The sequence below is a fragment of the Portunus trituberculatus genome, chromosome 47, assembly GCF_017591435.1.
Source record: "Portunus trituberculatus isolate SZX2019 chromosome 47, ASM1759143v1, whole genome shotgun sequence".
NCBI lineage: Eukaryota > Metazoa > Arthropoda > Malacostraca > Decapoda > Portunidae > Portunus > Portunus trituberculatus.
This window is the reverse complement of record NC_059301.1, coordinates 14,006,100-14,029,753: the sequence shown is the minus strand read 5'-3', so window position 1 is coordinate 14,029,753 and position 23,654 is coordinate 14,006,100. Positions and strand designations below refer to the sequence as shown.

The 23,654-nt window shown below is 40.2% G+C and overlaps 4 protein-coding genes across 6 annotated transcripts in view; 2 read left to right on the top strand and 2 right to left on the bottom strand.

Moving 5' to 3' along the window:
- The window catches only part of LOC123498044 (putative neural-cadherin 2), a 54,258-nt gene extending 49,969 nt beyond the window's left edge, over positions 1-4,289 (top strand). The window contains exons 19-26 of one of the 2 annotated variants that reach the window (XM_045245122.1): positions 142-387; positions 481-819; positions 1,419-1,734; positions 2,043-2,235; positions 2,378-2,610; positions 2,776-2,967; positions 3,091-3,264; positions 3,436-4,289. In XM_045245122.1, the coding sequence (XP_045101057.1) occupies positions 142-387; positions 481-819; positions 1,419-1,734; positions 2,043-2,235; positions 2,378-2,610; positions 2,776-2,967; positions 3,091-3,264; positions 3,436-3,641 (1,899 nt within the window). In that variant the 3' untranslated portion in view covers positions 3,642-4,289. Of the gene's footprint in view, positions 1-141; positions 388-480; positions 820-1,413; positions 1,735-2,042; positions 2,236-2,377; positions 2,611-2,775; positions 2,968-3,090; positions 3,265-3,435 lie in introns of those variants that run through there. The other variant, XM_045245123.1, reaches the window with a different exon arrangement.
- Positions 4,290-7,715: 3,426 nt separating this feature from the next.
- On the top strand, positions 7,716-17,404 carry LOC123520821 (AP-3 complex subunit mu-1-like). 2 transcript variants are annotated; one of them, XM_045283441.1, is made up of 11 exons: positions 7,716-7,851; positions 8,760-8,944; positions 9,618-9,730; positions 10,152-10,273; positions 10,978-10,986; positions 14,649-14,808; positions 15,254-15,367; positions 15,937-16,116; positions 16,522-16,680; positions 16,815-16,865; positions 17,029-17,404. In XM_045283441.1, the coding sequence occupies exons 1-11, from the start codon at positions 7,817-7,819 to the stop codon at positions 17,161-17,163; spliced, it is 1,263 nt and encodes a 420-aa protein (XP_045139376.1). In that variant the 5' UTR covers positions 7,716-7,816; the 3' UTR covers positions 17,164-17,404. The 2 variants fall into 2 exon arrangements, with proteins under 2 accessions (XP_045139376.1, XP_045139377.1); XM_045283442.1 differs by lacking the exon at positions 10,978-10,986.
- Positions 17,405-19,191: 1,787 nt separating this feature from the next.
- Positions 19,192-21,940, bottom strand: LOC123520547 (putative lipoyltransferase 2, mitochondrial). Its single transcript, XM_045282907.1, has 4 exons — positions 21,422-21,940; positions 20,221-20,398; positions 19,759-19,874; positions 19,192-19,578 (listed from the first exon to the last, which is right to left on the bottom strand). The coding sequence occupies exons 1-4, from the start codon at positions 21,573-21,575 to the stop codon at positions 19,322-19,324; spliced, it is 705 nt and encodes a 234-aa protein (XP_045138842.1). The 5' UTR covers positions 21,576-21,940; the 3' UTR covers positions 19,192-19,321.
- Positions 21,683-23,394, bottom strand: LOC123520548 (succinate dehydrogenase assembly factor 1, mitochondrial-like). Its single transcript, XM_045282908.1, has 2 exons — positions 23,275-23,394; positions 21,683-21,940 (listed from the first exon to the last, which is right to left on the bottom strand). Exons 1-2 carry the CDS (start codon positions 23,375-23,377, stop codon positions 21,702-21,704), a joined length of 342 nt encoding a protein of 113 aa, XP_045138843.1. The 5' UTR covers positions 23,378-23,394; the 3' UTR covers positions 21,683-21,701.
- Between the last annotated feature and the right edge of the window lie 260 nt (positions 23,395-23,654).

The window sequence follows — 23,654 nt, the reverse complement described above, 5'->3', positions numbered from 1 at the left end:
AGAGAGAGAGAGAGAGAGAGAGAGAGAGAGAGAGAGAGAGAGAGAGAGAGAGAGAGAGAGAGAGAGAGAGAGAGAGAGAGAGAGAGAGAGAGAGAGAGAGAGAGAGAGAGAGATAATGATACAAATAGTCTTCCTCCTTAGAGTGTGGTGATGATGGTGGACCAGTGTGGAAAGGGCTGGACAGACCAAGAGCAGAATGATGTTAGCTGCCTGGTGCGGGCACGCTGGAGGGCATCCAAGGGAAACGATGTCTGGGTAGGATCCGCGCCGCTGCAGGTGGGCGGCCTGGCTCAAGCGCCGCCACGCCCTGAGGACCACGGTTGGCGCGAGGCTCCCACCCACCACCACCTGACTGGCTGCCTCTCTCGCTTCACCATCAACACACAGGTCAGCATGTGTCTGCTTGGTGTTGTCTTGTGACACATGTCACAGAGCTGTTCTGTCCACAGCCTTAGGACTGATTCCATTTTATTGGTGCAGGTCATGGATCTGGGCGAGGTGGCCAACAGTTATGACAGTGTGACAAGCTGCCCTCTCCAAGACACTGCTTGTCCTCAATATTGTGGCCTGCGAGGACGGTGTGTGGGCGGCCTGCAGCGCCCTCGGTGTGAGTGTGACCCAGGTTGGACAGGGTCTGGCTGTTCCACGCCCACTGTTCCTGCTCGCTTCAAAGCGTCATCGTACCTGAAAGTAGCCTTGTCCTTCTCGCCTGATCCGTGGACTGTGCGCGTCCAGGTTCGGCTGAGGCTGCGCGGTGCCCGCTCTGGTATGGTGATACAGCTGGCTGCCCGCCACCGCGCAGCCCATCTCACACTCCACGTGAGACTCAACACACACTTCTACGTACACTCTTTTCACCTACAGCCCCTTACTTTCCTTCTCTTTAATGTTTCACTCTGCTACCTTGCCTCTCTCCTCCGTTCCCTCGTGGGTCACACTCACCCCTGACCACCACATTGTTGCAGTGATTCAATGAATAATGCTGACAGACACATTCGCGCCTCAATTTTCCGGAGCCCTCGAAACCTGAACATGGCGACGCACAAACCATACAACAGATAATTCACAGGAGTTATGTTATGTTACGCGTGTATTATATAAGAGTCACGATGAGCGTTACAGGATATTTTTTTTATTTGTTATCTATCGTACCATGCAAAGATGAATACGTTTGCTCGCCAGAGAGTTGTGATGATGCAATCCTAATAATTTAACAATTATTGACTGACAGTGTCTGTCATTGTAAGGAAGAAAAAAGTCAAGTAACGTGTGTACTCTCATCGGGCACAGCGCATCCAGTGGCGGCGCCTCACGAAGGTCCTCCCGTCGCTTGCCTGTTCAGATTTTAAGTGTTTCCGCAATTTTGATGTTCGAATGCAGTATGACCATAAACATTAATCTTCCTCTCTGTAGCGCAGTTGCAGGCGGGGGTACCGTGCGCAACAGTGTCAGGGGCAGGATGGGCGGCGCAACGAGTGTGCGTGGAGCGGCGCCCTCTTGGGGACGGCACCTGGCATACCGTGGCGGTGGAGCGGCACGGCCACAATCTGCTGGTGAGTGTGGATGACGGCGACGGCTGGCGGCGCAATGAAACCCTGGCGTCCCTGACAATCCCCGGAGTGGAGGGGCCGCCGCCTCCTTTGACGGTGGACAAACACAATGGTGTGACGGTGGGCGGCTTACCGGAGTTCACGACTGTGGACTTGGTGACCGTGCATGACGACTTGCAAGACAGTGAGTGTTAGCGTAGCTAATTATTACTCCTGTACTGCAGCAACACACACACATACACACACACACACACACACACACACACACACACACACACACACACACACACACACACACACACACACACACACACACACACACACACACACACACACACACACACACACTGTTCAGCCTGTCTGCTGCAGTATTCTGTGCTGTTCGGTGTGGTCTGCTTATAAGCCATGTCAACTTTGTTGAGAGGTTGTTTTTTTATGTATTCCTTTATCTATCGACTAGTACATCCCAACTCATCTGCCTCACATCTGCAGCATGTCTGGATGACCTGCGGGTGTCGGACTGGCCGCTGCCACTGCCCCCTGCTTTGAACGGCACTCCCTGGGGGCAGGTGACCACTGCAGACAGCCTTGCCCACGGGTGTCACCCTCAAGAAGATCCCTGTGCAAACTCCAGATGTGTGGCGCCACTGTCCTGCAGCGCCTCCTGGGACCAGCCACGTTGCAGGTTAGGTGCCTATAGCCACAGGAATGTTTTTGTTCTTGTTACACGTGTTGATTGGTCTTTTTTTTTTTTGTCTCTTTTTTTTTCTTTTTTTTTTTTTTGAGATGATCAATGTTGGTGTAGTAATGACACGATCATATTGCAGTTGTGGTATAGGCAGACAGCTGTTGGGAGCCACGTGTGAAGATATGAACGAGTGTTTATGGCAGCCATGTCTACACGGTGGATCCTGCCAAAACCTGCAGCCTGGATTCCTGTGTGTGTGCAAGCCAGGCTACCTAGGTGACCACTGTCAATGGGTTGCCTCACCTCAAGACAACCATCCGCTGGCACTTCCTGTCATCATGGCGGTGCTCGTCCTCTCCATCTTGTCTCTGGGTAAGAAATTATCTGTCCTTATATAGGGGAATATGAATGTTCTTATAGAGAAAAATGAGCAACAGGAGTCGTTCATACAATCTTGGTATGATTTATTAATTACACGAAAGTCACACTTGCCTTTGACTTTCTCGCGAGTCTCACTGAGTGACCTTCCCCTTACAGCAGTGATCAGTGTAGTGTTGTCACTTGGGCTGCGTCGGTTTAGGCGGGGAAGAGAGAACCTTGCGGAACCATGTGGCCAAGGCTGCAGTGGCATCGTGACGGCTGAGAAAAGCGAAGCAGGGTCGGATGGGATCCAATTGGAGCTGATAAACCTGAAATCATCAAAAGTTTTATCAAACCATATGGAAAATAGTAAGTTATAATACAAGAAGGAGCATTTTATATAAAAGATGACAAAATTATTTCAATTACCATTTGACAGAAGCTTGAAAATTGTTGGTGAAATGGCTACTCTTCTCCTCTTTCTAAATTAAGGTTTGATGTCGGGAAGAAGAGGCGGAGGCAGTGACGTCAGTAGCAGCAGTGCAGTGATAGTCAGGGACTCTCGTGGACCATCTTCTCTACTCGACCCAGCATCATTCCTGCCTGCGGAGCAATTCATAGCCTGCAGTGTTCACGAAGGAGGCTCCTGCGTCTATACTCCTTCATGTGAGGAAGGGAGGGGGCAAAGCCACATCAACTTCAACTTTAGGAGAGGAGAACTAAATATGGTTTAGTATTGAGAGTCTTGACAAGAAAGATGTACTTTATATCAAAGCGAGTAGAGATCCCATCTATCACTATATTTAATATTTTTTTCTTCCTGTTAATCTCTTTCAGACCAAGAGACAGAGACAGTCTTTCCTTGTACTGGCAATGGTACTTGCCGGGATATGGTAAATCTTTCACAAGCAGTGGATCTTCACGAGATGCCGTTTCGCACACTTGCCAACCCTCAACGGAGCCCAACTCCATCAAGACGGGGGTGTAGTGTCGGGACATCCAGCCACTGCCAGCAAAGTGATGCCCAGCCTTGCAGATCATAAAAGCATTCAAAGTCTTTATATCGAGGCGGGAGAAGATAAGATCGAACTCGTGTCAGGAATATCATGGTGACTTACTGTTTCCGTATCATCAGTCAGGGTATGAATGATTATCAAGACCCATGTGATTTTCGATCGGTCTCGACTGTTCTGACAATACACAGGGAAGAATGACCTTGGAGAAGAATGAACAGCAGCAGCAGTCTCGTTTATCTCTTATTCTCCCACTGTCCTTCATTCTTTCATCATGATTTTCATAAAGGAGACACACCCTCGTGGCGTTGCAGTCCTGACGACCTCCTATGGCATCCTGAGATGCATTATTTTATTTCTTATTACTTCCCCAATCTTCCTTACTTTTCAACCTGGTGAAGGGAATCTTTCATGATGCTGAAGTCCTTATGCCCTCTTTGAATAATACACCGAAGCTCAAACTGGATCCTACCTAAGGTGCTCCAGTCCACGTGTGCCAATTGTACTGATCACTACTAGTCTGTGTTCGCCACGCACTTCTTTACGGACTGAATTGTGTCGTGGTAACTGTAATGTGAACTCAACGGTTGGTGAGAAACATTGCGATTTCAAGCACTGAATGACTCTGTGTACCTGTACTAACTTGACTTGGTCCTCAATAAAATCGTCATTTTAGTCTTGGGAAAATATTCACTTTTTCCTGATATTTATTTGTGTGTGTCTTCTTCAGCTTCTTCCACATTTTTAGGGGTTTTTTTTTTACTGTTTCTTAATTTTCATATTCCTTTTTTTTCGTTCTCCTTCTTCTTCTTCTTCTTATTATTATTATTATTATTATTATTATTATTATTATTATTATTATTATTACTATTATTATTATTATTATTACTATTATCATTATTATTATCATTACTTTTATTATTATCATTATTATTATTAAGAGAGAGAGAGAGAGAGAGAGAGAGAGAGAGAGAGAGAGAGAGAGAGAGAGAGAGAGAATGTTATCACTCAGTTCGCCACTCATCACAGCCCGGCCAGGAATCACTAAGAAGTTATAAGTCCTTACTTAGTATCATATTCCAGGTAAGAAAGATTCACTGAACATTTTAGAAAGTGGCAAGGGTCTTGTTTCTTCTCGTAAAGTAAAGAACATTTTACAGACCCCAGAGACCAGTGGTTCCCAAACTGTAGTAAGCGATGGCTTTCCAGGTGATAGAGTACATGATCACTTTCGGAATCACATACACAGCTTGCTTTGCTACACCGTACGTCTGCCAGCGGTGCTTTATTTATTTATTTTTTTTTTTTCATTTCACTCATTGGCTTTGTGATAGTGATTTCCATTATTTTCAAACAAATAAAGCAAATAAACCGAAATCAACATCTACTACTTTCGATATTACATTGATAGTTGTTCTCATATGACCATAGAGGGAAGGCTGCCCATCAGACTAACGCACACAAACACACACACACACACACACACACACACACACACACACACACACACACACACACACACAAACATCCATACATACATTATCCCATCCCGCCCCCAAACCATCACCTGCTAATGAATATAGATATAAAATCAGAATATAATAAGATTATTCACCAACGTAAATCATTCACCAACGTAAATCATTACAAGGTAAACACACACACACACACAGAATATAATAAGATTATTCACCAATGTAAATCATTACAAGGTAAACACACACACACACACACACACACACACACACACACACACACACACAGTCACACACACACACCGCGTAGTGTAGTGGTTAGCACGCTCGACTCACAATCGAGAGGGTCCGGGCTCTCTTATCAACGGAGTTGGCATTGTTCTGATATTTGATATGCTGTTAGCAAAGTAAAGCAAGTTTTACGCTGCAATAGAATCGAGTCTAGCTGTGTTTTTCTTTATCGGAAAAAAAAAAAAACATTAAAGTCACTACATAAAATATAACTTTTTTTTTTAATTAGCACGTCTAGGATTGTTTTGGTGTTTGATATGACACTTAAAAGGTAAGAAAAACATGATGCAAATAAAAATATTCAATATTCAAATATTCAGTATTCAAACTATTCGTATTTTCAAATTCAAAAATTCTAACGGTACAAAAAAAGAAAACCAAAATCTATATACGACGAGGAATCTGTGTTTTATTTATTTGGCTGAAAAGCAAAATTTTTTCGTATTTAGAAAGTGCAATATAATGCAGTGTGGTTGTGCTTTCCTTCTCAGCATTTTGATGTGTTTCTGGCACCGATAGTAAAACATACACACAGTTCGTTGGACTACGTTTTGTAAACAATACACTCGGTTAAGATATTATATTTTGGTTATTATTTAAAATGTTTGTTGCGTCTAAAAATGTAGTGCATTTCAGTCTGGGTTGCCTTTTTCTTCTCGCTATTTTCAAAATTAATGACGTACGTAAATATTGTGCCACAAGAGCACCTCAGCCGTGCCTTCCCCCCAAGGTCAATCCAACAATGTTTCCAGACCCAGAGAGTGAAGCAAAGGCATAACCAAACACCAAAAATAGATAGACAGCTGATTACTGCGTTAAATAAGGTAATTGTTATGTATATCCCCGTTCTGACCACCCGGCGCCCACCATGACTCAGACCAAGACCCCTCCTCCTTTCCCTCCCTCCTCGTGTTAACTCGTCGACATTTCGTACAATTCTCAGTGTTTCCCGAGCATTTCTTGCTGTTATCCACCTGAAAAGCATAAACTGTAGGGATAGGAGGGAGAAGTGAGGAATGGAAGTGTTGTTGTAGTAGTAGTAGATGTAGTACCAGTAACAGCAGCAGCAGAAATAATAGTGATAGTAGTATGTGTATGTGTGTGTGTGTGTGTGTGTGTGTGTGTGTGTGTGTGTGTGTGTGTGTGTGTGTGTGTGTGTGTGTGTGTGTGTGTGTGTGTGTGTGTGTGTGTGTGTGTGTGTGTGTGTGTGTGTGTGTGTGCGTGCGTGTGTGTGTAGTGCCTTGTCTGAAGCAACCCACTGAAAGAAGATCTCTCTCTCTCTCTCTCTCTCTCTCTCTCTCTCTCTCTCTCTCTCTCTCTCTTATTAACATGTCACTAGAACCATAAAAAAAAAATGCCATTAAAACCTGCGTTGTTATTAAAGAGCCGTATCTTGTAACGATGTGCTCTCTCTCTCACCACGACTTCTAAGGCCACAGAGATAATTTTTATAGTTAGTTGACATGCTGACGTCACGATTCTGGGTTTCAAAAGCCTCCTGCGCTACGTCAATGATTTCAAGACTGAAGTGCGTTCACCTCTTATAATACATCTTGTAAGTATCTCTCTCTCTCTCTCTCTCTCTCTCTCTCTCTCTCTCTGACAAAGCTAGGTGGTGCGCGGTAACTCTACGGGGCTTTCGGTACTCGCTCAGGATAAGTTCAGGAACCACGTACTGGTGTAGCCCTTGTGAATGAGTGCGCGGTGCTTATGCTACCCAGCGTAGTCACCGATCTGCTGGTATGTAGACAGGTAAACTCAGTTAAATACTAAGCATGATAATGTTGATGATACTTCTGGGAATCTGGACTCTTCATAATTTGGAAAGACATTAGAGCAGCAACATTATGCTTACATTGACATCAGCAACTCAGCGAGTCATGGAAAATCTATCATGTACTTTGCAGCCATGGCTGTGTTTTGATCTTTATGGTCTTAACATAATATAATCAGTTACATATTCGAACTTTCTTTTTTTATAACTTTCTTTGAGTAATTACATTGATATTTATTCCCAGCAGTCTACATCGACACTGATGAGTTGACATGTGTGTGTGTGTGTGTGTGTGAAAGGTATGCCACAAACGAGTGGCGTGGGCCTTAACTGCCTTAGTGGCGGCCCACAAGTTGACAAGTCAGCGAGCCATTCTGAAATGTAAACACACCACCGTGTAAATGTCACATCTTCAATATTGTCTCTTTTAGTTTAGCCTCCAAAACTATGCCTTAACACCCTAAAAACTTAAATATGATAAAGAAGATAATTATATAATGTTTTTTTTGTGGAGAAATAGGATTATAACAAGCCAAACTATTAGGAAAATAAAAATGTCCCTTACTCAATACAGTCTGTGCGGGTTGGGGATTAGGAGGAGGGGCAGGGACGGGTAGACGTAAACATTTTTATTTCTTCTGTTACTCTTTATTTGACCCGGCAAGATGATCCACAGCCTCTTCATCATCAACTCTTCCGGGTAAGTTACGAGTGCTAGACAGTAATTGGACATACGGTTCTGGATAAAGTGATATGGTAGTTCAATATGCCAGCCAGACCTTTACTGCCTGATACTTGGTGTAGTTTAGAGCACAATTCCCAGCATCCCTAAGCTGTAGAGCCACTTTATCTGGTAAGGTGGTGGTAGATGCTCTGTACCTATGTGTATCCTGGCACTGATGGTTTGTCTGGGATTATTCACAGATACAGAACAGCCATTAGTGTCTGAGGCTGAATGTGTTTGGTGCCACTGTAGGGTAGGCCGACTGAGAGCTGAGAGGAGGAACTCCAGCTTTGCTAGTGCCAGGCGCAGAATTTACCTTTATTTCTTTAATTGCTGTTGTTATATCTGTATCAGTATAGTCTGTGTTGTGAAGGCTTGGAGTTATTTAATCAGCAAATGTTGGCAGGCAGAGCATGTTTGGGTGTTCTTTTCTCTGTTCAGTAACGTGTAATGAAAACTGACTGGCACTGCTCAGCACAGATTTTTGCACATTTCAGCTGGATCTTCTTCTTGCTGTCTGTTTGTGGCACAAGCCTCTGGTAACATTTTTGCATAACTCGAGGATTAATTGGAGTTCAGTTTTATGCTTGTTGATACTTATGTTGTTCTCATTTTGTTGTTCATGGGAGTGCAGGATGCTTTCTTCAGTTTTTGCCACTTGTGTCCAGATTTCTTGTAATTTATCTTCCCTTTATGTTTTATCCATGTGTTATTTAGTTTTCTCATTAGTATTCTTCTGTCTGTGTGTATCCAGCTTCTTCATAGAGGCTACACTCAACATGGTAGTGTTCTTGCTCACTCAACGTGTAACATTTTAATTTGCATAAAAAGCCTATTCAGATTGTTACTTGCCAAGACTCCATAAAAGGTATTGTTCTTGGCAGGGATGTGTTCATGGAGAAGCACTGGAAGAGTGTCATCCCTCGCTCCATTTGTGACTACTTCTTTGATGCACAGAGGAAAGCCAACAACAATGAGGACATTCCCCCAGTGATCACCACACCCCACCACTACCTCCTCAGCATCCTGCGCAGCAACCTCTTCTTTGTCGCCGTCTGCATGACTGAAGGCAAGCTTTTTACCTCAGCTATGTCTTATCGTATTATTATTGAATACATTACTGTGTGCTTTTTAAATATGGTTCATTTCCTCATTTTGTGGTATCTTTTTGTGAGCTTTTTTTTTTATCTGTTGTAATTAGTGGCACTAACATACATGTGGTGTTAATATAATTCATATGAAATTTTTATTTTATTGTCATTTATATTATATAACGTATGCAGTTCTATGCATTTTTCAGAGCTAGTTTACTTATTTGTATTGACACATTCCTGTGAGCTGTGTTGACTTGTTTCAATTAGTTGTACTCAAGATATAAATTTGATTCTGATGTAATTTTAATGAAATCTTTGTTATTTTTGTTAATATTATGTATATATCTGTACACTTTTTCTTTTCTTTTTTTTGTGTATGATATATTTTAATGAACTTTTATATGTTTTACTATACTTGCACTACTAGTATAAATGTGATACTGATATAATTTAAACAAATCTTTCAATCTGTGTTCTCTGCTTTCCTTCAGGTAGTCCTTCCTTAACTTGTTCTTTATGGTGTTTCAGTGAGCCCTTTTTTTTTTTTTTTTTTATCTAATATTATTGTTAATTGCATTGTTTGTGTAACGTGATACTGATATAAAGCAGTTGAGATCTTGCAACTCAGGTGTTCCTCTTCCTGCACAGTGCCTCCTTTGTTTGTCATTGAGTTCTTGCACCGAGTAGTGGACACATTTGAGGACTACTTTGGGGAGTGCACGGAATCCATTATCAAGGAACATTATGTGGTGGTGTACGAGGTGAGCGAAACACAACATGTGGCTGAAGGTGGTGAACTAACCCATAACTCATCACTATTGTTATTATCTCATGAAGCCTCTTTTTGTTTCCCCTTTTTTTGTCAAAGTGTCAACAATTGTGGTTGTAGGTGACTTGTTCCATGTTTACTCTTATCTTCTACCACACACCATCTGTTTTCTTTTGATTTTCCCATCAGTCTTCTAATCATCTAATTCCTGACTTGTTGAACCAATCAGTTAATCCAAAAGCTAAAATTAATGTGATGTAATTTTATTGTGTATTTTGAAAGAGAACAGCATGTTTAAGGAAAAGGAATCATTGTCCAGTGTTTTCAGCAAGATTGTTTAGGCTTACTCATATCATGTAACAAGTCCCATTTAATCATTAGTGGTGAAGGGTTAACAAGGATGTCTTCTTCAGCTACTTGATGAGATGCTGGACAATGGTTTCCCATTGGCTACTGAAAGCAACATCCTGAAGGAGCTTATCAAACCACCCAACATCCTGCGCACCATTGCCAACACTGTTACTGGCAAGTCCAAGTGAGTATAGCACGTACCACCACTTGATTGACCTTCTGTTGGATTTTACCCTTAGACTCTTAATTTCTTTTGGCAATGTTATTTTCTCTAATGGTGTTGGATGGCTTACAAGTCTCCCACTTTTTGGAATCATTGGTTCTTCTCTAATATTAATTTTTGCTTTGCCTTGCCTTCCTCCCCACACTGTCTTCAGGTTTTCTTGGGTCTTCCCAGTGATCATCTTCAAACTACTTTCAACTCTAACTTTCAATTCTTACACAGTTTTGATCTTGCCCCCTCTTGGTGATGGGAAAATGTTGAAGGGTATTAAAGATGAGACAGTATTGAGTGGTGCTTTGTCATCATCACCATTTTAGTTTCAGTATGTAATATGTGTGCTAGTATGGAAGTATTGCCTTCTGTGATGCTTTTGTGTGACTTTCTTTTTAAATGATGTGAGGAATGTGTGTGCAAGTTTCAGTAAGTGGACTGAAGTGCTCTGTTTGAAGATAATAATCATAATTTTTTTTCTTGGTGGCCTAAGAGAAAATTATGAACTTCAAATGCATTGAGACAAGGTGAACATTTTTGTTTTAGGTGCTAAATAGATACTTATGTGTTGTGTGAATATATGTCCTTATTTCTTACTTAATTTTTTGTGTCTTTGAAATTGCTGCCAAAACAAAATTCATGTAACTAATACTAATATTTTCCCTAATCAACAGAGAGTACAGGTAAGCTCACAGTGTTGGTATGTAGACTTGGTATTTGCTCCAATAGTTCTAACATGACCCTTGGAACACCAAAGCATCCCCAACTGTACAGGAAGAATGGGGGAAGCTTTATATTATCATGCTTCCTCATAACAAAGGACAAGTACCAGTCAAGCTTGAGATAACAGCAAATGGCAGTCATTATGCACGTACAAATATTATGATATGAAGAAAACCATTGTAGTCTTGTTTGTACAGATTTTGTGTACTATTGCTAATACCCTGTGCTTACCTTGTATGGATTAGAAAGTATCTCACATGATATGCACAACTGGAGGATAGAATGGATCACCTTCCATCTTAGTGTGTTAGGATTACCTGACTTATTGTAGCCACTGAGTCATGATGTGTGTGTGTGTGTGTGTGTGTGTGTGTGTGTGTATTTTACCTAATTGTATTTACCTAATTGTAACATACGGGAAAAGAGCTATGCTCGTGTTGTCCCGTCTCCATATCTATTAATGTCCAGCTTTTTCTTAAAATCATGAATATTCCTTGCGTTGACCACTTCCACGTCTAAACTATTCCATGCTTCCACCCTTCTATGAGGGAAGCTATATTTTTTCACATCTCTCCTATAAGTGGCCATTTTAGTTTTTTCCCATGCCCTCTCGACATTCTTCCATTCCACATACACAGATCTTCCCTATCCATTTTTCCATGCCAATCATCACTCTGTATATTGCTATCAGGTCTCCCCTTTCTCTTCTGTTTTCCAGGGTTGGAAGTTGCATTCTTTTCAGTCTGTCTTCATAAGTCAAATCTCTTAAGTCAGGCACCATTTTGTTGCAGCCCTCTGTACTTTCTCTAGTTTCCTTATGTGTTTCTTTAAGTTCGAGCCCACTGTATTGTTGCATATTCAAGCCTCGGTCTTATCATTGCAGTAATTATTTTCTTCATCATTTCTTCATCTAAATATACGAACGCCACTCTTATGTTCCTCAATAAGTTCAATACTTCTCCAATTATTTTGTTTATATGTCTCTCTGGCGATAGGTCATTGGTAATTGTCACCCCAAGGTCTTTTTCTTCATGACTGGTTTTATGTCTTCATTTCCTATCTTGTACATACTCCTGATTCTTCTTTCACTCTTGCCAAACTCTATTTTCTTGCATTTTGTCGTGTTGAACTCCATTTGCCATGTACAGCTCCATTTCCATATTCTGTCCAAGTCTTCCTGGAGTAGTTCGCAATCTTTGTCACATCTCACTTTTCTTAACAATTTTGCATCGTCTGCAAATAGGCTCACATAACTGGACACCCCATCCACCATGTCATTTATGTAGACCGCGAACATTACTGGTGCCAACACTGATCCCTGTGGAACTCCACTCTCCACCAATCCCCATTCTGATGGTCTGTCCTTAATTATTGTTCTCATTTCTCTTCCTACCAAAAGTCTTCCATCCATTTTAGTAAACTGCCATGCACTCCTCCTACCATTTCAAGTTTCCAGATCAGTCTCTGGTGTGGTACCTTATCAAAGGCCTTTTTTAAATCCAGATATATTCCATCAGCCCAACCATCTCTTTCCTGTATTACATCTATCACCCTCGAATAGTAACATATCAGGTTTGTCGTGCATGAACGCCCTTTTCTAAAACCAAATTGACACTCACAAAGTATGTCATTTTTCTCCAAGAAGTCTGTCCATCTATTCTTCACCACCCTCTCACACATCTTAGCTACCACACTTGTAAGTGACACTGGTCTATAGTTCAATGGGTCTCTCTTGTTACCTGATTTATAGATTGGGACAATGTTAGCTCTTTTCCAGTCTTGGGGCACTACACCTTCCCTTAATGAGGCATCAATTACTTCACAAACTTTTTCTGCCAATTGCTCCCTGCATTCTCTTAAAATCCATCCTGATACCCCATCAGGTCCCACAGCTTTTCTCACTTCTAAACTCCCCATCATGTTCTTGATCTCCTCCACAGTTACTTGAAACTCCTTCATAATCCCTTTCTGTTCCATTACCAGTGGTTTGTCAAAAGCAGTCTCCTTTGTGAATACCTTCCGAAAGCATCCATTCATAGCCTCTGCCATTTCCTGGGATCTTCACTGCATACTCCATTTACTTCTAAACTTTCAATACTTTCTATTTTTGATGTTGTTGTTCACATGTCTGTAAAAAGCCTTGGTTGGTCTTTACATTTATCAATTATATCCTTTTCTTGTTTCTTTCTTTCTTCTCTTCTAATCAACACATATTCATTTCTTGCTCTTTTGTAACTTTCCCACTGCTTAATCCGTCTTTTCCTTCTCCACCTCTTCCATGCATCCTCTTTTCTTGTTCTAGCCTTTTCACATCTATCGTTAAACCAGTCCTGCTTTCCAACTTCTCTATGTTGTCTTATTGGTACAAATTTTTTCTCACCTTCTTTGTGTGTGTGTGTGTGTGTGTGTGCGTGTGCGTGTGTGCATGTGTGTGTGTGTGTGTGTGTGTGTGTGTGTGTGTGTGTGTGTGTGTGTGTGCGTGTGCATGTGTGTGTGTGTGTGTGCGTGAGAGAGATGGAGGAGTGAGAAGCCATCAGCTAGATAATGGTGTAAACAGAGTAGGATTCTTAGCAAGTAGATAACCTCCTGGCATTGTAATAGGAAGGCATTAAGCTATGTCGAAATGGAATAGCTAAGATGATCTAGTTAAAGGTCCACTCTTAAAGCTTAAACAGCTGAAGTTAAGAAATCTGACAGTTGATATTTGGCTAATGAAAGGCTGTTGCACTGGGCTAATGGAAACTTTATTTTGTGGCAAAGGAAACGGAGATTCATGACTTAGGAATGTAAACAGCTGGAGAGAAGAGTAACTAATGGAGTGTTGATTTGTTTTAGTAGCCATGAAATGAGTGATAAATCCATTAAGAGAGAGAGAGAGAGAGAGATATTTAAGTTGAAAGGAGCCCAAATGTGGATTGTCAGGAAAAGAATAGGTTATCTCTACAAGACTAAAATCTCCTTACATGGATGACAGAAACTAGGCATCTACAAACAAATATTTATGTCCATATTGATGTTGACACGCATTCCGTCACATTTTAGCCTCTTGGCCTGTTATTAACATTAGCTGTTAAGCAAACTGTTATGGACAGAGCACTGTGCCACCCAAGATTAGTCCTGGATGGTGACCTAACACTGCTGACCTCCCCCCCATTTCTGTTTGTTCCTTGATATTTCTTACAATTACCACATCACTGAGTATATCACTGATTTCTATATTTTCTATATTAATACTTTACAGCAAGTTTACCCTTTTCTTGTGTACACTTCTCAAACCTTTAGAATTTTTGTTTCACAACTGAATTTTTATAAAGAGATTTATATTTTTTTCATTACCTTAGTTGTGTTTTTATATAGTACATATCCACATTAATTGTACAATACCTAACTGTATTCTATTGAAGTAATCATCTAATTGTTCATTTCTCATTAGCAAACCTATATATGCACTTACTATTTAGTACCCAGAAGACAAGGAGCAGAAGTGTAAATAGTGTATGCAACAAATAAGGCGACCATGAAATCTTTTATGTGAAGAAACAGTACCCTAACATAGGCTTATGGCCTATGTGGAGGTGCAGCCAGCTAACTTGAGGTGTGCATTCCTGCTCCTCCTCCACAGTGTGAGTGCCACACTGCCCACCGGCCAGCTGAGCAATGTGCCTTGGCGGCGGTCAGGAGTCAAGTACACCAACAATGAAGCCTACTTTGATGTGACTGAGGAGGTGGACGCCATCATTGACAAGGCTGGTGGCACGGTCACAGCTGAAATTCAAGGCTATGTGAGTTGAGTGACTTCCTGCAGCTTGCCTGTCATTTTGGTTCATGCGTAGTGGTCATCTTTTTTTTTTTTTTTTTTTTTTTTTTTCAAGTAGCTGAGTTGGTGCATACCTATATTTTATTTTACTTCTTGTTTAATTTGAGGTTTTAGATTTCAACTTACTTATTTCACATAATATATCATACTAATTCTCTCTCTCTCTCTCTCTCTCTCTCTCTCTCTCTCTCTCTCTCTCTCTCTCTCTCTCTCTCTCTCTCTCTCTCTCTCTCTCAACATATTTTTGTACTATGAAAGACCAAATATAAATTCAGCTTTTGGTGCACAAACTTGACAATTTTTACTTGGAAACCTTTTCAACTCAATAGCAAGTTCTGGTCTGTTGTAGAAGTTCTATGGTAGTGTTGCAGTATCCACAAATTAACAGTATCATTTTGTCACCTGTTCAGATTGACTGCTGTGTGAAATTATCAGGGATGCCAGACCTCACCCTTACCTTCATGAACTCTCGACTCTTTGATGACATATCCTTCCACCCATGTGTCAGACTCAAGCGCTGGGAGGTAAGCCAACACGAACTTAAATTTCCCATTCCAACTAAGCCAGGATCTCATTATTCAATCATGAAATGTTGCTGTGCATTGGATATGTGAGATGCAGGGATGGAATTGTGTAAGAACTGCAAAGAATGGAATGTTATATTGTGTTTATAGTGCCAGGATGTTCAAAGCTGACAAAATAATTTGTGTTTCGTTAATTATTTTGGCTTGATCAGTTAGGCGTTAGAGTGTTGTGTTCCTGAGTGTGCTGGCAAAGCTTTCATTCCCATTCAAAGCCTCTCACAGCCATTTTATCTATCTTTCAGGTGAATTTCTCATTTTTTCCATGATGTTTGAAGGCATGGCATTGTGTGTCTAAATATACTGAAAGTAAACACCAGTGATTTGTCTGGTGGTGTATATTTCACTGCTGAGTTCAGCATTATGGTTTAATAAATGATACCTTTTATCTCAGTGAATGAGTGTTGTTATATTTTAAAAATTTCTGTGCTTTTTGTTGGTAAATGTGTCGTAGTATTCTTTTATTTGAATAGAAAGTATTTTAACTCTTTCCTACTTTGCTTCCTGTACAGTCCGAGAGGGTGTTGTCCTTCATCCCACCAGATGGAAACTCTCGCCTGCTTTCCTACCACATAGGCCCCCAGTCAGTGGTGGCCATCCCCGTGTACATCCGACACAACATTTCCTTCAGAGATGTGGGTGGTGGCAGGCTGGACATTACTGTGGGTCCCAAGCAGACTATGGGTCGAGTGGTGAGTTGTTGTCAGTATTGCTTTGCTGTTAATAAATTTATCAGTACATGATGTCAAGACACGACACATTTCATTAATCAAGAAACAAACAGAGGTTTAAGATATATTGTGCAAAATTAAGAGGAGAATGTGAATGTAGAGCAAGATAGAAATTTAGTTGATAGACAATGAGGCTGATATTAATATCATTAGTGCCTGAGCTGGAGTAAGAGGCAAGGCTTAAAGAAAAGACTAGAGAAACAAGGTAGTTTGCATGTTAACTGGAAGATATAAATAGATTCCCAATGGATAAAAAGCTTTTGTCAATAATGTGAAGTTAAATGATTAATGATTGTATTATTTCTGAAAAAAAACTATGTATTTGAAAGTAGACGGATCAATTGAAATAAATGCATCATGTTTCAGGTGGAGGGTGTTGTGTTGGAGATACCTATGCCAAAGTGTGTTCTGAATTGTAACCTCACCGTGACACAAGGAAAGTACACCTTTGACCCAGTGTCCAAGCTCCTCAACTGGAACATTGGCCGCATTGACCCCACCAAGCTACCAAACATGCGCGGCAATGTGAGTGCTGTGTGCTTCTTTTGGCGCCCTGTAACAGACGTGACTTTCCCATATGTGCAGATCAACTTATACAGGAATTCAAAGTTGTGTGTGTGTCTTTTGATTTGGTTACAAGGATTTCTTTTTATTTTCAGATCAGTGTACAAAGTGGATCTCCTCCCCCAGAGAGCAACCCAATAATAAATGTGAGATGCTTGATAATATATAAATTTAAAATTGTATTTTATATGTTTAGTCTTATATCTTTCATTATCTGGAAGTTAATTCACTACTATCACTTCCACAACCTCCTTTATAGCACATCATAAACTTTTACTAGAGTATTTACAGCAAGATATTGTTTCACAGGTGCAGTTTGTTGTCACACAGCGGGCTCTCTCTGGCCTCAAGGTGAACCGTTTGGACATCTATGGGGAGAAGTATAACCCATTTAAGGGTGTTAAGTACGTCACCAAGGCTGGTCGCTTCCAAGTGCGGACATGAGCTCACCGGTGCCTCACCCACCACCAACAACATATTTCTTTGTTCTGAGATTACTTACTTTCAGGCTTACTGTCACACCCAGCCTAACATCAACAGATGTCCAAGGGCTGAGATCATCATCACCATCATTTTGCTCAGTGACAATGTGCTATGCTATGCCTAAGCTCCTGGAGTGCATCAGGGTACTCCATGAGACTGTCCTCTCCACTGGACCATCCTATGTTATATATATATATATATATATATATATATATATATATATATATATATATATATATATATATATATATATATATATATATATATATATATATATATATATATATATATATATATATATATATATATATATATATATATATATATATATATATATATATATATATATATATATATATATATATATATATATATATATATATATATATATATATATATATGTGTGTGTATAATATATAAAATTAGATTATAATGATCTGACTTCTTGGACGTGTGTCAATGATAAGCTGGATGCAAAGGCTACCCAGTAAATGATCCAAGTGTGTCTTCAATTTCCAGGACATGATCTGAAGAAATTTATTATTTGATCTGTATTGAAATATTCCATGACTGTTGTTATGTATACTATTGTTATATAAGTTACATTTTAATCATGTTTCTGTTCACATCATTCTAAGAAAAACATTCCAAAATCATATTTTTCAGTATATCCTTATTACAATGCACCATAAAGCTCCTGCCACTGTTTCACATTTGGCTGGGGACTAAAGTTAACCTTTTCAATACTGGGACACATTTTTACATTGAAATTTGTGTATGACTGGACTATTTTATTGACATTAGGAGATATTTATGGAGGTCAGAAGATTAATGGCCAGTCTTCACATTTTAATCCCTCACGTAAGTTTCAAACCTTTATAAAATCACCAAATAAGCAGAATGAATATCAAAATGCATCATGGTACTGAAAGGGTTAAAGTAATATAAAATCTGGAGCATATGGTGTTGTAGTGTGACCTCAGCATTCATGTGTCCCATTGACCTTTAAACCTGTGTTGGATGCCATTCCTTATCCCAGGACACCAACCCATCACCAGTTCCAGATTTTCTCGGGTATCCATTTGTTGACCAACCAGAAGGAAGGATGAGATGTGTACTGACTGCCCTTACGTGGATTCAGACATGGTGAGGATGGGAGAGTCTCCAGGGTTACTCAAGTAGAGCATAAGGAAACGTCACCAGTTATGTAACTCACCATCTGTATAACAGGTATTCATATTTTTTTTTCTTTTTTTACGCTATGGCCTATAGTGCCTGTAGGTATACTTGAAGAGTATGTATAGGAAATGCTGTTCAGCTTCCACCCATTAGTGGCACAGACAATTTTATTTATAGTGGTACCCATATTAGGGTCCATATCACCATGTAAGTGCATCTTTGGTGTAACTACCCAGAACCTGGGATCATGGTGACATGTAGGTAACTTTAAACAACTCAATAAATGGCATAGTTTCAAGGAGTTACATGGTGGGATTTGAACCTACACATGGATGTCTGCCTGGTCCCACACTCACCACCTTATCCACTATGCCACTGCATCCCTAACTATATAATTCACCATCTACAGAACTTTATGGATAATTGGCAATATAATTTAATTAAATGTTTATATGGATGGATATAAATATTGTCATTAACATCTCTAGAAATGAGTTAGCTATTATTTTGATATACTGTAAATTGATGTTCAAACTTGAATATTCCTTCTTTACTGCAACTTGGTTTTTAATCAGTTATGCATGTCAGTCCATGTGTTGGGTATCATGGCCAGTGGTGCTCCAAGGCATGACATGACAGGAGAGCATGTCCAATCTTTGATTTTTGTTTTTGTCAACCTTGTATGTATCCTATTTTCCTCTTATCCTTTCTCTCACACTCTTGCTATCTACTCTGTCCTTACATTTCACAAGCAGTCACTCTTGTCCACTTAACACTCTCAGTCGTAAATAAGTATAAGAAGAATGGATAAGATATTCACAGAATATATTTACATATTTGCAGATTTCACATAAAAATTATACTTTATCATCTCATAGTTTGACTTGTACCTTAGAACAATCACACAAAAAGCTCAAAATTAAAATGGATTTCTTTAATGCTATATATGATGGGATGGTATGTCTTTATCTTCAAAGTCAGGCTGGCTCATCACAATTTTGCAATTAAATATCTCTGAAAATGCCTCTAGAAAATATGGCTCCACTTCCCGTATGGTGACCTCCCTTCCCAGCTCCCGGGTGACACTTGTGACACCCTTGTCTGGGATGCCGCACGGCACAATGTGGTCAAACCACTGCAAGTCTGTGTTGCAGTTGAGGCCCAACCCATGAGTCGTGACATGGCGACCTTGCAGACCTGGTGACAAAGGTGTGAAAGTAATTTATTACTTGTTTTAAAGTAATAAGCTTATAAAATACAAGCACCAATACAGGTAACAAATCAATGAAAATGAAACTAACACAACACAAACACATCATCCAAACAGTCAAGATTTCTTTCACCATACAGTAGTGGAACTTGTAAGCCTGGACACACCTAATGCGCATATCTTGTTGTCTCCCACCCACACGCCAGTGTGGGGAGAGGTCTGTGCGGTGATGCCCAGCGCCCTCAGGGTGCGTATCACTGTGCGCTCCAGGGCACACACATACCTGGGAGCAATGAACTTCATATGAATTCCACTTATATACACAAAACAACAACAACAACAACAACATACAAAAAGGGTGTAGAGAAGACAAAGCACACAACTTTCACAATAACATTCACTCATACCACTCACTCTCTTAGCTTCTCTGCTCACAACAATGAAAGGAAAATACTACAATATGCTGCTTTTCTTTTACCAAGATCTTTCTTTACATATATGTGTGAAATGTCAACAAAGCAGCCAAGCAAAGAAGACATCTATATTTTTGTCTACTGAATTGCAAGTCGATATTTTTTTCATTTTTTAACAATTTATTTAAATTTAAAAAAGGAAATCCACATTTGTACCACTTGATGCCAGGGCTGAAGGATCTGAGGTGGAGGATGGGGTAGGCTGTCAGCTGTCCTGGCCCATGGAAGGTAATGAGGCCACCTCGGTTAGTTCGGTAGAAGTCTGCTCCTATCTGTCGCAGTTCTGCCTCTATCTCTGGTGTATAATCATCTTTACGGAGTCCTGTTGTATACACTAAGAAAATACATTCTATATTAGTGTGTAAAATGATAACAGAGAGGTTGTGTATCATAAGAGTTTGATATAACTTGGCAAGGCAATGAAATTTAATTTGGCAAAACACAAGAAATATTCATTAGAAGTACATTTTGAATTCAAACAAATATGAAGAAAATAGAACAAATTTAAGCATCTCGGCAAGCTGCAGAGTTTCAACCATATTCTGCTGTCTACACTCAACATGCCTCACCATCATTTTCTTTGAATATTTATCCATATTTGGGGCATATAGTTCCACTTTTCTGTTGACAATAGATTAAAAACTATAGATAGGCAGGAAATAAAAGCAATGGAATAGTAGTTTGAAGGATTAAAGAGGCAAACTTCCAGTAAGAAGAAAAGGCAGATATTGGCAGACAGAGTTGAAAATGTTTGACTTTGCAAGGTGCAAGTAGGAAGACACAGTTTTGGAGAACAATAGGAACCCATCAAGTCTGTAAGCATTAATTGGTAGCATGAAGTAATCAGAAGGAAGACGGAAGAAGCTTGAATCATCTAAGGTAGAGTTTTTCAGCTTTAGAAATAGATTATATGGCAGTGGTACTATGAGGCTGAAATACAGGAAGGAAAGATGAAGAACCAAAATTATTGTGGATGTGTTTAGCTAGATGCCAGAAGTCACAAGGTTCTGTTAGTCTAAGTTACAATTTGAAAAGCATCTGATGAATACTAGATCTCAGAATATTAAGCCTACCATATGAGATATAAATTTTCCAAAAAATTAATCATAGAAAAACAAAAGCTCCTTAAATACAGGTTGTTTCAATTTCCAGTTCCACTTTGAATGGCAGGAAAGTCAAGACTGACTTGGACCCAACACTCAGAGATCATGTTAGCCTACCCAGCAATGAGTCAGTTGTGTACACTGTGCCATCCAGGGTTTGGTCCCTAGCTTCTCCCTATCATGTTCATTCTTTAGAGAAAAAGCCTAATGTCTGAGAGCATGAGGCATTACAGAGGCCTCACATCCACCCTCACCTGGGTCATGCTCCACCAGCAGTAGCCGGTGGCCGGGCTCCCTTCCACACCTCACATTTTTCATCACCTCCAATGCCGTCCTCTTCTGGAGCTCCCAGGCAGCCAAGTATGGCATGCGTCCCAGTTTGTGCAAATAAATAACCTTACTTCCCATGTTCGTGAGGCAGGAAGTATCTAAGACTGATCTGATAACCAAATTTCTTTAGTTTTAATCAATTTGAAAATATCTTAACACTGCCACTGTATACAATGTTTTTTTTCCATCAAAGATTCACATTGTTCACTTCTGGAAGCGGCCCATGCTACTGACAAAAGGGTCCTGCATCATCTTAAGCTTGCGCCATCCCTGTCTCAGCAGGTGCTCCACACGCAGGATTTCAGTCTTTGGAATGGTGGCATTTTTTCTAAACTCATACTGAACATTATTATAGAACCCAGGTTTCTTTTCAGCTGCTCGGAGACACTGCTTGTATAGGCGAAGCACTTCCAGCTGAATCTTACTATGACGAGCCATTTTCACTGAGCGGAGAGAAAGTTATTTAGTAAATATGTAATGAAAATAAGTAGCTAGTAATAAAAATGTTTAACCCTAGAATTCAAAAGGAGATCTAGTTAAAGGTTGTTATAGTACCTGAACAATGAGAAAATACAGAACACTTACTTTCACTGACAACCATGAACTCATTCAGACCAAACTATGAGACTGGCCTTACATAACTTTTAATTGTATATCTACATCATTATAACTTATCAATCATTCTTATGATGAGAATAAGAGCTTATATGGTGGCACTTATCCGTGATCTTGTGCATCTTGAATATTCTTTGATGTTAAGTACTCTTGCTGAGTATATCTGCAATGCCATCCCTAAACTATTCACTCTTAACAATCACAAAAAAGACAACACCAGTGGTAGGGAATAAACATTTGTTTACTAATTTCCAGAGAGGTTAGGTTAAATTAGGTTGGGCAAGAAAGTTTCTGTTTTCAAAATATAGTGCCCAATTTTAAGATTTTACTAGAATGTCCTTTTGTTTCCCCCACCCTAAAATCTTACTTAGTTTCCCACAGGGTTTGTTGGGGATAGAGAAGAAGGTAAGTTGTATTGTGTTACAATGCAATGTTACTGGTTAGGATAGCATAGCGGGAGATACAGAGAGCACAGACACTAACTAGTAAGGTTAGTGACCTGGGATAGGTTAACCAGAAGTCTTAATCATTCATACTCTTCTCAGGTAAACTTTGGAGCTCCCTCCCTGCTTCTGCATTTGCCCTATAACCTGACTTCATATATAGAAGAGGTCTCAAGAAATCTATCCCTTTCTTTGGCTTAACTCTTTCGGACCTGAGAAGAGACTAGCAACTAAGTGGGCCTTTTATTTTGTTGACCTTGGCCAGCTTTCCTTTCTTACATAGAAAAAAGGATAGTATAGCAGGGATCATGAACGCGGAGGAAAAATATCCAATGTTTGTTGACTACGATTTCCCCAAAAGCGGTAACTTTCCCTTGGATTTCTGAGGTATACCAAATTCGGCTTGTTTGGTCTCCCCTTACCCTATAACACTGCTATCTCGCCCGGTACTCTAGCTTGCTTGTTCTGTAGCGTCGGTATTAATAAGATTGGTAACTTCAATTTCCCCCTAGGGCGCTTATATTACTTTAGTCACACACGTAACACCTTCACACTCGCAGCTATTACTCCCCAGCGTTGCGTCATCGCTGCCTCACCGCCACGGGAGGGTACACCGTATAGATTCACTTTCTCGACACCCTCCACCTCATTCATTATACCACTCACTTTAAATACCACTGTTGCATTATATTAAGTGAACTGTTAACTATCTTACCGACCTAACTGAGTCCCATTTCGGCCAACGCTGGCTGAGAGGGTAGCAGTAGCAGAAGGCCAGAAGCTCCTGTGTTTTGGGTCGTGATGTAACTGTAAACAATCCATGTGTTTTGTACGGGGACTCAATGTTCACCTTTTTATCTTGTATTGCGTCACTTAGTACGGGGGTGAAAGGAGACTATTCAACATCTGATAGTGGAATGTGAGAGATACGAGAATAAGAGAAGCTAACATATAATATTAGTATTATTAGCCATTGGGAAGGTGAAATATCATTGGAGATTACCGTACCTAGGTAGAAGAGGACGGAAAGATCAGTCAGTCATTGTTAGGTCCCATTTCTGAAACGTTTTGCTTTCTCACTACAGCTACTTTCCAAGGC